Source organism: Pteropus vampyrus, unplaced genomic scaffold (genome assembly GCF_000151845.1).
Source record: "Pteropus vampyrus isolate Shadow unplaced genomic scaffold, Pvam_2.0 Scaffold422, whole genome shotgun sequence".
Classification (NCBI taxonomy): Eukaryota; Metazoa; Chordata; class Mammalia; order Chiroptera; family Pteropodidae; genus Pteropus; species Pteropus vampyrus.
In genome coordinates this window covers 188,827-204,720 of record NW_011889203.1, presented here as the reverse complement: position 1 = coordinate 204,720, position 15,894 = coordinate 188,827, and the positions used below count along the sequence as shown (strand labels likewise).

The following is a 15,894-nucleotide window of genomic DNA, read 5'->3' as shown; positions in this document are numbered from 1 at the left end:
AGGGACCGTCGGTAAACTCCCACTAACCTAGAACCGAGGGCTCGCTCGTCCCCGCCTCCCACCCCGCGCTCTCGTCATCATCGGGGTCGAGAGGAGCATGCGCAAGGCGACGGGTGCTTTTCAGTGGGCTGAGCGCACATCGCCCACGGTCCCCGAAACGTTGGGGGAGGGGACGGCGATTGAACGGGTGCCCGGTGGAGGTGGCGCGGGGTAAACTGGGAAAGTCGTGTCGTGTGCTGACTCCGCCCTCTTCCCGAGGGTGGGGGAGGACCGTATATAAGTGCCGTAGTCCTCTTGAACGTTCTTTTTCGCAACGGGTTTGCCGCCAGAACACAGGTGAGTGCCGGGCGTGGCTTCCGCGGGCCTGGCCTCCCGGAGCGGGCTGCGGCCCTCGCGTGCCTTTCTCTGCTGCTGCGCCACGGAGTCCCTTTGCGATGTTCTTGACCCCGAATTTCGGGTCGTAAGTGGGTGGGAGAGTTCGAGGCCTTGCGCTTTTTTCAGGGGCCCCGTCGCCTCGTGCTTGGGTGAAGGCCTGGTTGGCGCGCCGTGGCTGCCGCGTGCGATTCCCGCCGCCGCGCCGCCTCGCCGGCCCTGTGATCCAGAAGTCTCCGGCCACTTGAGTTCTCGGGGAAAGTATCCCCAGTGGTTTTGCGTCGAGGGGGTCTGACCGAGGTTGGTCAGCGCCGACGGGGCGGGCTTCGCTCGCGTCGCGGGCTCGGGCTGTGGGGCGGCGGCGGGCCCTCCGCCCGGCGCACATGGCCTGCGAGGCGGTGCCCGCGAGCCTCGGCCCCGAGTCGACGCGGGAGGAGGCCCGTGGAGGGGCCAGGCGGCTCCGGCGCCGGGCTCGCGCCGCCGTGCGCCTCCCTGCCCTGGGCGGCGAGGCCGGCCTTTGCCCGCTCGGCACCAGTTGCGTGCGCGGAAAGATGGCCGCTCGCGGCCCTGTGCAGGGAGCTCAAAATGGAGGACGCGGCGGCCCGGGAGAGCGGGCGGGTGAGTCACCCGCACAAAGGGAAAGGCTTTTCCCTCCACGGCCGCTGCTTCCTGTGACCCCGCCGTGTGCCCGGCACCGTCCCGGCTCCTCGGTTTCATGGCCTTTGGAGCAGGGCTTCCTCTGGTTGGGGGAGGGGACTTAGGCGATGGAGTTTCCCCACACTTGGTGGGTGGAGACAAGAGTTGGGCCAGCTTGGCACTGGATGATTCTCCTTGGAATTTGCCCTTTGAGTTTTCATCGTGGCTTGTTCTCAAGCTTGTGGGACGGTGGTTAAAAGATCTCCCCCCCTCCCCCAATTTAGGTGTCGTGAAAACCAACGCTAAATTTAAGCCAAAATGGGAAAGGAAAAGACACACATCAACATCGTCGTCATTGGACACGTAGATTCTGGCAAGTCTACCACAACTGGTCATCTGATTTACAAATGTGGTGGGATTGACAAAAGAACCATCGAAAAATTTGAGAAGGAGGCTGCTGAGGTAGGTACATTGACATAAACAGATAAACGAAGATAACTGCTGCTAATTAAGTGGTAATTTCCAAAAATTAGTGCCTAACCTAGATCTGCATGTCATAACCAGTTAAGGTATAATCTAACTTGCGGTGGATCAATTTGCTTTGTAAACTAAGTTAAGGTGTAAAGTGGAGTCTAATGGCTTTCCCAAATAGTGGGAGTAAGGAATTTCAAGCTGGATTTTGATTGTCACCAAGTAACCATCCTTAATCTTTACAGATGGGGAAAGGCTCCTTCAAGTATGCCTGGGTCTTGGATAAATTAAAAGCTGAACGTGAGCGTGGTATCACCATTGATATCTCCCTGTGGAAATTTGAGACCAGCAAGTATTATGTGACCATCATTGATGCCCCAGGACACAGAGACTTTATCAAAAACATGATTACAGGCACATCACAGGTTTGTAGGATTAAACTTTAAAATAATTATTTTGGTCTGTTCTACATCGGATTCATCCTTACGAAGAGCTTTTGTTTAATAAGATTTGCCTTTTTTTCCCCAAAGGCTGACTGTGCCGTCTTGATTGTTGCTGCTGGTGTTGGTGAATTTGAAGCAGGTATCTCCAAGAATGGGCAGACCCGTGAGCATGCCCTTCTGGCTTACACACTGGGTGTGAAACAGCTAATCGTTGGTGTTAACAAGATGGATTCCACTGAGCCGCCTTACAGCCAGAAGAGATACGAGGAAATCGTTAAGGAAGTCAGCACCTACATTAAGAAAATTGGCTACAACCCTGACACAGTAGCATTTGTGCCAATTTCTGGTTGGAATGGTGACAACATGCTGGAGCCAAGTGCTAATGTAAGTGGCTTATGACAGTTAAGAAAAGCCCAGGGTATGGTGGGGGAAGATTGGTAGCACTAATTGACTGTCTTGTCTTTTATAGATGCCTTGGTTCAAGGGATGGAAAGTCACCCGTAAAGATGGCAGTGCAAGTGGAACTACGCTGCTTGAAGCTCTGGATTGCATCCTGCCACCAACTCGTCCAACTGACAAGCCTTTGCGTCTGCCACTCCAGGATGTCTACAAAATTGGTGGTAAGATGAACATCAGAATGTAACTTGTATGGCTTGGTACAATCCCTGCACATATGAGTTGTTTGTTGATGACTATTCCCAAAACGTTTTAGGTATTGGTACTGTCCCTGTGGGCCGAGTGGAGACTGGTGTTCTCAAACCTGGCATGGTGGTCACCTTTGCTCCAGTCAATGTAACAACTGAAGTAAAGTCGGTTGAAATGCACCATGAAGCTTTGAGTGAAGCTCTTCCCGGGGACAATGTGGGCTTCAATGTCAAGAACGTGTCTGTCAAAGATGTTCGTCGTGGCAATGTGGCTGGCGACAGCAAAAATGACCCACCAATGGAAGCAGCTGGCTTCACCGCTCAGGTAACTAAGTGACTGTCTTTACTTAGTGCCAGGTCCTTAACTACCTTTTTTTGAGAATCACTAAATACCTGTCTTTCCTTCAAGGTGATCATCCTGAACCACCCAGGCCAAATCAGTGCCGGATATGCACCTGTGCTGGATTGCCACACAGCTCACATAGCTTGCAAATTTGCTGAGCTGAAGGAGAAGATTGATCGTCGTTCTGGGAAAAAGCTAGAAGATGGCCCAAAGTTTTTGAAATCTGGTGATGCTGCCATTGTTGACATGGTTCCTGGCAAGCCCATGTGTGTTGAGAGCTTCTCCGACTATCCTCCTCTGGGTAAGAATGACTAGTGTGTAATTAGGAATTTTATTTGAAGTGAAAAGTATTTTGTGTGCCAAGTGTTTCTAATTTAAAATTTAAAATTTTTTAACAGGCCGTTTTGCTGTTCGTGACATGAGACAGACAGTTGCTGTGGGTGTCATCAAAGCAGTGGATAAGAAGGCGGCTGGAGCTGGCAAGGTCACCAAGTCTGCCCAGAAAGCTCAGAAGGCTAAATGAATATTATCCCCAATACCTACCACCCCAGTCTTAATCAGTGGTGGAAGAACGGTCTCAGAACTATTTGTCTCAATTGGCCATTTAAGTTTAATAGTAAAAGACTGGTTAATGATCACAATGCATCGTAAAACCTTCAGAAGGAAAGGAGAATGTTTTGTGGACCATTTGGTTTTTTGTGTGTGTGGCAGTTTTTAAGTTATTAGTTTTTAAAATCAGTACTTTTTAATGGAAACAACTTGACCAAAAATCTGTCACAGCATTTTGAGACCCCATTAAAACAAAGTTTAATGAGAAACCTGTGTGTTTTTTTGGTCAACACTGTAACTTCCTATGGTATTTTGGTGAAAGGCTTTTAAAGAGTTGCCCATAAAATATTTCTGGTGTTAACATATGCTGAAGCTTTAGAATTTGATAATTCTGGGTGGGAACTTGGGGTTTTTCAACTTAATGGGAGGAATCATCTGTTTACATAGTTAAAAAGCTATGGGATGGGTCTGTTGGTGCAACACTTAATATAGGTCAGGACAGATAAGCAAAGTAACTTTGTGTAAGCTAGTTTACAAAGGCCAAATTCTGTAATAAAGTTGATGTGTTGCATATATGAAATTTTGTGTAGTTGGCGTCAATATTAAGTAAATTTTGTTATGTCAAATTTTAGTTTTCCAGTTAATGGAATGTGAATTCTCACATTTACCAATACCCTAGGTAGTTACAAACCTAAAATGAGGCTTAAACAGTATTGAGCACTGTCTTGCTAGTTAATTGTATCCAGATTCTAGGAAAAAATAAATGATGCTGGAAGTTGAGTGTGTTTTGTCACTTAAATATTTTAAAGCCCTATTGGGAAGTGGATTTTCATGTAAAAAGTTGATGTTGGGTGAACAAATTACCAACACGAGATTAAACTCAAAGATTAGATGTTGGCAAATGAGCCTAAGGGGAAGGTTTTTAGTGTAAATGTTTGGGAAGGTTGACCAGCAGCATTCAAAAATTTGCTAGCTGAAAGGAATATTGACTTTGAAATTGTTAAATTAGTTGGACAAGATGAAAGTAAGTACTTAACTAGTGAAATAATTGATTACATGTGATGGGTTACAAAGGAGAAACGAAGTCATAAGTTATTTGACATTTGTGAACATCTAATGCAAATTCTGGCTTTTGATAGGAAACCAAGAACTTTTGAGAAACATGAATTTAATTCTGTATAACCCGTAAATAGGCTTCCTTTGTGTATGAAAGGAAATTTAATCCAGCTGAAAGTGGCAAAAATCATGTACTGTAAGACATATTAGAGGAATGTGACCTGTAAAAAACTGGCCATATGTAATTTTTTTCAAATTAGTTGCAATTTGAAGTTTTAATTTTAAATCTAAATTGGGTAAAATCCCTTAGTCAACTGCACTTAACCTGAGGTCATTGACGAATGATGTAAATTGACATTTATCCATAGTTCATTAAGCAATTTTTTCCCTAAATGTATTTACAAGTATGCTGCTTATTTGTAGTAAAATACAAGGTTCTTTTTAAAAGCTGGCCGATAAGTGGTAGATACAAATGCAAGTCTGATGCAGCTGAAGGTTGATATCAAGGTTTAACTGTAGAAATTGCTCCACTGTATGTAGGACAACTAAGAGTCTTAACTTTAGTTTGTCTAGTATACTGAACTTGTATGTGTATGCTTGTGAAGAGTGGTTGAGCACCACCTACTGGTGGTCACAGCAAATTAATTGAAAACATGAATTTTAAATTAATGGGATCGTGTTTCACATCTGAATTTCTACACATTGCATTTCCTTGTACTTTGATTAAAAGCAAAATAGAGTGGGTTTGTAAGACTATCAAACTGGTGCTTGACCTTAAACTATTACATTGCTCAGCTGTTAACTCATGTTTCTAAATTTTAGATGGGATCTTGTTGAAATTTGTTACTTTCTGGTGTGATTTTAGAATATGAAAGCAAGAAAGGCATTCTGGTTCAGGAGTTACAGATTGCCAATAAGGCTTATCTGACTCTTTATTCTCAGCAATCCAAAATAACTCGGTGTTCATTTCAGAATTCAGACTGTCCTTATTTTTGTAGTTGATACTCTTTATAATTTACCTGATCAGGTGCATCAAGAACTCATAGATCCAAGACTCCAGTATAGTAATCACAATTCTGAACTAACATTCAACCCAGTCTCATTGCTTTCTCTTTGAAGAATGTTGACAACTGTCAATAGTCCAGAATTTTTGTACTGGGTTATTTGCCAACATTGGTAACAAAACTTGGGCTCTTCGTGACTTAGTATTTATATATATCCCTGTGGCATTTAATACACAACTAAAATTAGTGTTTTTTTTTTAATATTTGGCATTTAAATGTTTCAGGCAAATGTAAATTTACCAAAACTTAAATTTTGCAGTAAAGTATCAATGTCAAATTGGTAAACTTAGGAGGTTGACATTCTAGCAGCAAGACTGGCATTGCTGAAGTAGTTCTTTCAAGAACATGGGAATTCATCTGGTTTAGTTACGGTTCTCAACAAAAGGCTGTTGACTATAAATGAGTTTTGATTTTTCAATAATGGGGTGTAAAAACAATATTAGGACTATGGATTTTATTATTAAAATGTACTTAACCTTTGTAACCTTTTCTGCTGAGTTGAGCACTGAGCTCTTGGCCAAAAGTTCTTTTTGGCCGTAGTATTCACAACAGTTCTTGAAATGGGCAACTCTAAAGGGTGACAGCTAATTTCATATGTGTCGAGATACCCTTACATGTTTCAGATTGAAAGTGAAATGCTAGTTAATTTGTGTTCACAAAATGCTACAGAAATCCAGTTAAGAAAGTTGCATTTTGGAGTTATGACCCATGTCCTGATAGGAAGAGATCTTGGCATTTCAGGTGAGGAGAAGAGAAAATAAGACATTTCTCCCTTTTTTCTTTTTACCTTCCTAAAGTTTTCTTATCTGGTTTTGCTTTTCATAACTGCCTTTTTCACTTTATAGGTTCTCTCACGCAGGTGGTATCAAAGTCACCTCCGTTATTTGGAGGTCTCTGGGAACTTGAGTGACTAAAACTAGGAGCCTAACTATTGTAAACACATTACTTACTGAGTCTGATTTAAAAGAGGAAAATGTATTAGCTTTGTTAGGAAACCGTCACATGGCTCTTGAAAGGTCGTTGACCCCTGATCCAGTGGAAATCTCTGAGGGACCATGTGATTTTGTTCGTTTTCTAAATAGAGGGTTATGCTTTAGTCCAGCAGTCACCAGAAGTGAGTAAAATAAGTAAAAGGAACATTGTCATTTACCTTGGACTGCCTTTTAATTGTTTAGAGCTCAGTTTGGTCTCCATGGGAGAGACGTGACAACAGATAATGCCGAATTACTTTTAATAATTATATCCTAAGTAAGCAAAGAATATTGGAAAACCTAAGGAAGCAAGAGATTTAAAAGTTTTTCCCCATTTTTTTATTAAGGTATTTACCTAAACTTGCTCTGTTAAAGTATATTGTTCTGCGAGTTTTGACACATATTACAGTTCATCACAAAGCATAGTTCTATCACTACCATCCCCAAACTTAGTGCTTCTTTGTAGTCATCAACTCTCCTCTTCCCCTAAACCTTGGTAACCACTGATTTGTTTTCTGTCCCTATAATTTTGTTTATGCACCAATGTCATATACTTGGACTTATAGTCTTTTGAGTCTGGTTTCTTTCACTTAGCATGCTGCATTCGAGTTCATCCATTTTGCATGTATCAGTAATCTGTTCTTTTTTAAATAGATATGACAGTTTATCCACTCCCAGCTAAGAGACATTTGGTTGTTTCCAGTTTGGGACAATTGCTAATAAAGCCACTATAAACGTTCACATACAGGTTTGTGCTTGACTATAGGTTTTTATTTTACTTAGGATAAATACTAGGAGTGGGATTGTGGGATCGTATGGCAAGTGTATGCCTTACTTTTATTATAAGAAACTGCTCAACTTTTCCAAAGTGGCTGAACCATTAGTGATAGGTTTTTAAGTGAAGTTTTACCTTTTATTTTGCTAGTATTAATCTTTTTAAGAAAGAAAAATAATTTGGAGTGCTGCACTGAGATTCTGTAGCACAGTGAAGAGCTAATTTGTTTTTTAAAATATGCCTACTATGTGTTAGGCACTATTCTAGGCACGAGGGATAGAGTTGTGAACAAGATGGACACAATTCTTGCCCTTCAAGTTTATAATCTGGTGGAGATAAGTAGATAATTTTGAGTTGTGACAATGCTACGAAGGAAAAGAAAAGGATACTATGAGGGAGAAGAGTAAAAGGGACAATTGGATTTGCTAGAGAAGATATGTGTCAGGAATAGCTGAAACCTGAAGGATAAGTAGGAGTTATTGAATAAGAGAATATGAAAACATTGTATTAGATATCTCAATATATGAGGCTTAACTTGGCCTCATAACTACATAGAATCAGAAAAATCTAAGAAAATCTAAAAGCTTTTTAAGCTAATTTATTCAAATCAACCTTGAATATATTCATTGAAATCTTTGATTTACCTCATCAATGTTTATGTAATATGTGGAGGACAGAAACATCTCACTGAATCCTCAACTTTCATAGGGATCAGGTATTACACCTATATTACAGATGACGGGCATGGATAGAGGCTAAGTCATCCCATCACCAGATGAATTTTTTTCCCTGATATTTAAATTTGGTAATTTACAATCATTGTACCTAGGCTAGTCTCTAGGATAATTAAATTATCATTCTCTTTTTCTACAAGAGGCACCAATTTACTTGAAGACACCAAACGATAACCCCTTAGTCACATCTGAGCTTAACACTTTCAGTTCCTACAGCAGTTTCTTAACCCTAGGTCACATAGTTTCTAGATTCTTCCCATGCTGTTCTTCCCAGACAGTTGATAGCTTTTAAAGTGTTTTCACCAAAATTAAATAAAGCTGTGGACGCATAAAAGATTGGTCTCTTAATCTACAGTGTGCTTTTATTAATGTGACCCAAAGATAAGTCACCTTATTTGGACTCTAGTTTCCTAAATGCATTTAGACTAAATGATCATGGGAAAAAGCTGTGCCTTTCATTATCTAATGGGCATGATACTGTCTATCTCTTAAGATTGTTGTGAAGATGAACTAGTGGACATAGATTCTGTAGTTTAGTTCCTGGCGTATTGTGAACAGCCAATAAAATGGTTTTACCATTATAGTTGTTTGAAAGACAGCAGCTTTACTTAATTCCATTGTATTTACAGATTATAGTGAACAAACACCTTTACAAAACTAGGAAGATATCCTTTAAACTGCATGGTTAATTTTTTCCATAAATAAACCTTTTATTTTGGAGTATTAGATTTATAGAAAAGTTGCAAAGATGAGTTTCCACATGCTCCTCATCTAGTTTTTCCCCTAATGTTATCATCTTGCATTAACCAGAGTACATTTGTCAAACTAAGAAACCAACATTGGTATGTCACTATTAATCTCCTTACTTTATTTAGATTTTGTTTTGTTTTGTTTTTAATTGCCATTTCCTGTTCTGGGATTGATTCAAAGAAAACACTATATGGTTAATTTTAAGAAATCAAATGTTGCGAGTTTACATATATCTCTGCTATAGTTCATTTATTTTTAGTTTATCATCTTGTTGAGATCATTTTGAATCTTGAACCTATCTAGCACGTCAAAGAAAAATGTGGGCTTTGTCATTTACACATAATTATTTCTGTAGTTTTACTTAAATAGTTGGTAACTTACACTAGGTACAAAAACATAGGCCCGTGGTATTGCATTAAGAGAACTGTTCTTTGATTATGGTCCAGCCAATTGCAAATTCACATAACTACTATAATCTAGGTCATATTTCATCATTTTATAAATTATTTTTTTAATGCCTACAGCACCTGATATTCCTAAGTGGTCTTCTATCCAAGTACTAACGAGGCCCGACCCTGCTTAGCTTCCAAGATCAGACAAGATCAGGCACATTCAGCATGGCATGGCCGTAGACATTTCACCATTTTAATCACAAGATAATCATGATGAAAATTTTATCAAATGTTTAGTAAGCAAAGGGAAGTAGGTAGTAGCTTTAAATTTACTTTTTGGGCAGACAAAAATAATTTGCATTAAAGTTGCTAAGGTCAAGGTAGGAGTAAGATCTTCAGACTAGAAATTTAAATTTTCTATTTTAACCAATTATGAGTTCCCTAAAAGAATTCAGATAGCTTTGACTTTTTGTCAAACTTTACTACACTCAGATCAAAGCAACAGCATAGGCAGTCTGGATATTACCTAAATATAATCTCTTTTGAGACATTGTCTAAAATGTAAAATGTAGGTTATTGCCTGTATAAAGCAGAATAGATTTTAAAAGAAAGTAGGTAGTTTAGTGAGAGTAACTGGCAGCAAAAGCTGACAGAGACAGGGTAGTATGATCCTGCAAATATGGTTTCCAGAGATTAAAGAACAGATGGCTAATAGCAAAAGAAAACAGAATATTTCACTTGATTACATTTTCAGTAAAATCATGTGATTGAGGCCGTAGTTGGTGTTGCAAAAAATTGTAGGGTTGCTACATAAGCAATTTGAGTTTCAGTGCTGTCTGGAACCTGAGGAAGTGGTTCTCTCAGCCTTCTGGTGAGGGCATCTTTTCTGAGGCCTGGGTTGTAGCTGTTGAGGTGTAGGGGGTAGAGCTCTATCTCTGCAAAAAAGGAACGGCCCCACACAACCTTGACCTGCAGTCCCTCACTTTAGCTATTGTCACACATTCTTGATTGATCCTTTGGACTTCTGTTGAGCCTCCTCAGTAAAATGTCTAATGAGAAATAAGTTACAGTTGGGTACAGAGAACATTTTCTCATAGCTAAGTCTTTATATTGAAGTTAGGGAATGCATGTCTGGGAACTTAAGTTTCTCATATTTTATGTAACTGCTCATGGTTTTTTTTCTTCAAAGCTCTGATACCTGTCTCTAAGTTTGTTGGACTGCCTCATGCCATGAGGTAGTTCTTTATGAAACTGGAAAAATAAAAAATTCAGTGTTTCGTTTCATTGTTTGAAACAACAGGTGTATACACACACACACACACACAGTCTGGTCTTGTATTAAATACAGTGTTGTCTAGAAGTGTTTCCTTTTAAATTTAGGCAATGTGCTTTTTGTGCTGTTTTAAATTTGGATTGTCCATGTTTTAAAAGGGTGTAGACTAACTAAAAGAGAATGTAAAGGGTGTAGTAGACTAACTTTAAAAGAGAATGAGACTAAAAATTAATTATGAGGCACTGGATTAAAAAAATAGTTTCTTTACTCTAACGAACACTAGAAATGTATTGTCTTCAAGTATACGAAGAATATTTTAAGTTGGCAGAGAATGCTATTCAAAGTGAAATGCACACTCTGAATCCCCATACAGCCTCTAAGCTCTGGGATAACACTTAAGTTTGAGTGCTATAATGGCTCATTAAGCATGGCAATTCCATAAATGCTTAGCATGAAATAGGCTACAACAAAGAGTGGGAATGGGAATTGAAGTTTAAACCAAGAGAAACAGAGTTCTATCCTAGATTGTTTAGGAGGGGATGGAGAAACTTTTTATCTAGTGAAGGACCGACCGTCTGGTGCTCAGGAGGAAAAAAAAAACACTGAAAGTGGCAGAAAGGTATTGTAAAGTCAATACCTGAGACCCAAGCTCAACAGCAACTTGCAGTAAACCGTAATCACAACACTTAACCAAGCTATAGCATAGGAAGATAAGACTTGTTTTTAAAAGCTTTTCAGAAAAATTCTTACTTTGAGGAATACACTGATGTAAAAGAATCCAAATGTATTTTGGTCTTCCCATCATGGAGTAGTGCTATTCAAACAGATTAGTCTTTTTCAAACATTTTTGACTAGGATCCACAGTAAGAAATATATTTTCTATTGCAACACAATATAAACCACACACTATTTCATTGCATCTAAGATGTTTTCAGTTGGAAGTCACAAATGCTGCCAATTATAATTGTAAGATACCAGGATATGATCATAGGATATACACCAATTTAGAGATGATAAAATATGGAAAATATGCATCTTAAAATTGGTGAAATATAATTTGAATATGAATTACTGAAACAAGTTTCACAGAATAGTACTTACTCTTCAGCCTATACTTGCCCAGGCAGACAAGCTTACATTTGAAAAAAATTTAGTCTTGCTCACAAATCATCATAGCCCACCTCTCATTGGAACATTGAATGACTTTCCATTAGACTTGAATTTCTGAAATAGAATGCAAGTTCAGTTTTTCGTACAATGGAATTGCTCTAGAACTTCAATCAACAGTATGGATTATTTGTATTCTATATTCTTAAACCAGAATGCACTGTAAAATTAATTGCAATTTAGTTTCTTCCAAAAGCAGCTGAGACAATGGATATTTATTAGGGCAAACTAGTGGTTCTCACAGTTGAGTGAGCAGCAGAATAACCTGTGGAGCTCTTTAAACGTAGATGCAAAGACCTTTCCAGGACAACTGAATCAGAATTGCTTGCGATAAGGCTTGGCCATCTACTCTTATAGGCTCTACTGGGAATTCTGATGTCCAATCAGATTTAAAAATCATGGCTAAAGGGCTTGACAATTACACAGTCCTTTTTTTTAAAAAACAAATAACAGTTTATTGATATATGTCACATACTATAAAATTCACCCTTTGGCTCCATAGTGTAGTGGTTATCACATCTGTTTTATACGCAGAAGTTCCTAGGTTCGCGCCCTAGGTGGAGCCACGGACCACACCCCAGGTTCGCCAGGCCCCAGGTGCACGTTGCGAGTGCGTGGGAGGAGACGCCCCGCCTTCAGAGATCCAGTTCTTAAGGGGAGACGGCAACATCCGTAGGTCAGGGGTGGAAGGTGAGGAGGGTGGAATTAAAGAGGGGGAAAAAAAAAGTAAAATTCACCCTTTCAAAGTGTGCAATTCAGTGGTCTACAGCATCTTCACAGAACTGTGCGACCATCACCACAAACTAATTTTAGAACATTTTCATCACCTTAAACAGTGTCCTTTCTAATGGCAAAGAAGACACCCAGAAGACTTTTATAACATATTAGGTCAGCTTCACACCAGCCTCAGGCCTAGACCGACACTGGCGGGACTGCAATGACTAACATTGGTTTAAACTCATGAAGATTTAGCTGCTAGGCTTCAGAAGGGAGTTAAAAAAATCACTATTCTTTTGGCAAGGCAGAGGGCAGTGGGCAGACATGGTTATTGAGAAAACAACTAGCAGTATTTATCATAGGCAAATTACTTAACATCTCCAAATCTTGTTTCCCTTGTCTCTAGAACAGAATGAGACTAAAAATGCAGGTAAAGCGCTTCTTACCTGCCACAAAGTAAACATTATTAGACAGTACCTACTTTTATCTCTTATGAAATCAGAAATGAAAGCATTGTTTTCCCTAAGAGATCATGTGATAAATTTCTCTTCGATTTTAGTAGTAGGAAAGTTTCCTCCTGGTCTCCTTGATGAGACAGAACTGTTTCACTGCCAGGAAGCTCTGAGCTAGAATTTAAGTGTAATCTGCTTTTTCTTTAGCTGATCCTTAATTTTGAACTATTCTGTTTTCTTTAAACCATTTCAACTATATTTTTACAAATAAGCAGGGGATAAATTATCAGTAAGTAAATCAAAAGGTTTTGGAGTCTTAAGATACATATACAAATTAACCCATTTGGCTTTTTTTTTTAAAAAGTGGTAAAATACAACATAAAATTTACTATCTTAACCATTTTTAAGTATAGAGTGGTGTTAAGTATATTCATTGTTGTGCAACCACCACCATCCTCCACCAGTACACTTTTCATCTTGCAAAACTGAAATGCTGTACCTATTAAACAATAACTCCCATTCCTTCTTCCCCTAACTCCTAGCAACCACCATTCTATACTGTCTCTAAGAATTTGACTACTCTAGATACCTCATATAAATGAAATCATACAATATTTGTCCTTTTGTGACCGGCTTCAGTTAGTGAAATGTCCTCAAAGTTCATCCATGTTGTAGTGTGTCAGAATTTTCAACCTTTTAAAGGCTGAAAAATATATGTTTTGTTAATCCATGCATCTGCTGATAGACACAGGTTACTCCCACCTTTTGGCTACTGTGAATGCTACTATGAACATGACCCTTGAATAGGGTCCTGAAGATTCTCCCTGCTTTCAATCCTTTTGGGTATACACCTAGGAGTAGAATTGTTGGATCATATAGTAATTCTAATTTTTGAGGAAATTGTCATAGTGTTTTCCATAGCGGCTGTACTACATTTCCACCAATAGTACATAAGGGTTCCAATTTTTCCACAGCCTTGCCAACACTTGTTATTTACTATTTGATAATAGCCAATAGGTGTGAGATAGTATCTCACTGTGGCTTTGATATACACTTTCCTATTGACTAGTGATGTAGAGCATTTTTTCATGTGATTATTGGCCATTTGTATATCTTCTTTGAAGACATGGCTATTCAAGTTCTTTACCCATTTAAAAAATCAAGTTGTTTGTTTTGGTTGATTGTAGGAGTCTATTATATATTTTGGATATTAACCACTTATCAGATATATGATTTGCAAATATTCCATTCTATGGTTTGCCTTTTTTACTTTGTTGTGTATTTTTTCTAGCTTTTAAATTAGGAAATACTAAAACTCTGCTTAAATAAAATGAATATCATAAAAATAAGTTTCAATCACATTAGGACAGTGAGAAGCAGGGACAGTACAGAAGATAGGGAAGAAATGAAGCTGAAGAGAATGTGCAGACAGAAGAGTTATGGAGAAAGAAAGGCAGATACAAGAGTATATATTCTTAATATTTGTGTCATACGTATTTTTATTGTTTAATTATTCAGTTAAGTTTTAATTTTGCCATCTCTTGCCTTTAGTAATATTTGTTCATTCATTCAAAAAGCATGTCCTGAATGTAAACAACTATGGCATTGCCTGTATTTGAGAGGCTTTTATCTTGTTAAGAGGTTAAAGTTAGACAGATATTAAAAATTAAGGTGGAATGAAGTAAGTGCAATACTAGAAGTATTGTGAAGAGGGAGCCTAAGAGGACCAGTTTATCTTCACTGTGTGTCTTCCAGCGTAAGCAGCTCTGCCAACTCTGAATGAGCCTCTAGTCTTTTGGTGGCTTTCCTGGTATTTCTGGCCACTTCTGGATAGGGCATTCTTCTAGGAGTTGAAATTTATGAAGTGGAAAAGCCATGGCTATTCCAATCCAGGTTGAAACTCAGAAATTACAAAATATTTTAAAACAATAATAAAATTCAAACTCTTGGCTCTACATAACTTTACAATTCAATGCCATCTGGTTTAATTTAGCATAGGTCTCTTTCTTCATCCTCCCTCCCTCCTCCAATGATTTTTACAAATGTTTAGTGTCTCTTAGCTGTTCCTCTTTTTATTTTGGTGTTTCTGTTGAAATGAACTTTAGTACCTAGCTTTTCTAACCACTAGCCAGTGTGGTCTGTGGTGGGTAGAGGAAATCACAGGCATGGTCAGCTTCTGTTGGAGGCTGACTATTGTCATTGTTGGGGGATTGCTATAAAGTAACTGAACTAGATAGAGTTAGGTTACATTTTTAGCTGATTTTTTCTTAGGACATCATAGTCTATAGCATGTCTAATGAGCAGCACCAGAATGTAGGATGTTTTAAAATATTCTTTTAATTGAGATAATTGTGTATAACATTATTTTAAATTGTAGATTTAAAGGAGTTTCACATCCTAAGCTAAATGGCAGAACCTAACATGTTTTTCATCAAACATTTTTCAGTGAGAGTTACTATTGTAATGTAATGGCATTTAAAAACTTACATTTCTTTATATGTGTAGTGTCACTAGCCCCAAATTACAGCTGTCAAGAACCTTTCAAAGATAAATTTGTTATATTCCATTTAAAATGCACCCCATTCACTGTTTTTACTCCTGTATTTAATCAGAAAAAAAGTTTAAAAACAGTGATTTCCTTTCTAGCACAAAATACCTTTTTTAAAACACAGTATAGTACCGTAATCAATATTGCCTCTGTAATAAGAATTCTGCCCAGGATTAGCTATAATAACTAAAAGAAAAGTTACCACTTTTTGAAATGACTAAGTCAAGAATCAAAAAGAATTCATCACTGTGAAATGATGCAGCATTATAAGTACTTTTTACCTTGCTACTGATCTTGACTGATTTATGAAAGACTAAAATTAGATGAAACAAATCCATGAAAACTGAGCTCTATCCAAGTGACTACATATAATCATAGCAACATTGATATTTGGCTGCCTCAACCCATGATCAGGCTTAACACCTTTATCTGTAGCCAAACTGACTTCAGGGTCCTTGGTACTGTCTTAGGATTTGCTTTGGCCTGACACTGACATGGGAGCCTCTCCCTAGGCTGACAACAGATCTGAGTTGGCAT

At 38.7% G+C, this 15,894-nt stretch overlaps 1 protein-coding gene and 1 pseudogene across 1 annotated transcript; one reads left to right on the top strand and one right to left on the bottom strand.

Moving 5' to 3' along the window:
- The first annotated feature begins 78 nt into the window (after window positions 1-78).
- EEF1A1 (eukaryotic translation elongation factor 1 alpha 1) lies at window positions 79-4,038 on the top strand. The gene is made up of 8 exons (XM_011381018.1): window positions 79-336; window positions 1,293-1,470; window positions 1,725-1,904; window positions 2,010-2,306; window positions 2,392-2,542; window positions 2,635-2,891; window positions 2,976-3,210; window positions 3,308-4,038. The coding sequence occupies exons 2-8, from the start codon at window positions 1,327-1,329 to the stop codon at window positions 3,430-3,432; spliced, it is 1,389 nt and encodes a 462-aa protein (XP_011379320.1). The 5' UTR covers window positions 79-336; window positions 1,293-1,326; the 3' UTR covers window positions 3,433-4,038.
- Window positions 4,039-9,323: 5,285 nt separating this feature from the next.
- LOC111732069 lies at window positions 9,324-9,442 on the bottom strand (annotated as a pseudogene).
- Window positions 9,443-15,894: the final 6,452 nt, after the last annotated feature.

Excerpts from the sequence above, each read along its gene's own strand:
- EEF1A1 (XM_011381018.1), top strand. The coding sequence starts at position 1,327 with ATGGGAAAGGAAAAGACACACATCAACATCGTCGTCATTGGACACGTA. Across the intron at positions 2,307-2,391 it reads TGCTGGAGCCAAGTGCTAAT|ATGCCTTGGTTCAAGGGATG; the intron begins GTAAGTGGCTTA and ends TGTCTTTTATAG. Across the intron at positions 3,211-3,307 it reads CTCCGACTATCCTCCTCTGG|GCCGTTTTGCTGTTCGTGAC; the intron begins GTAAGAATGACT and ends ATTTTTTAACAG.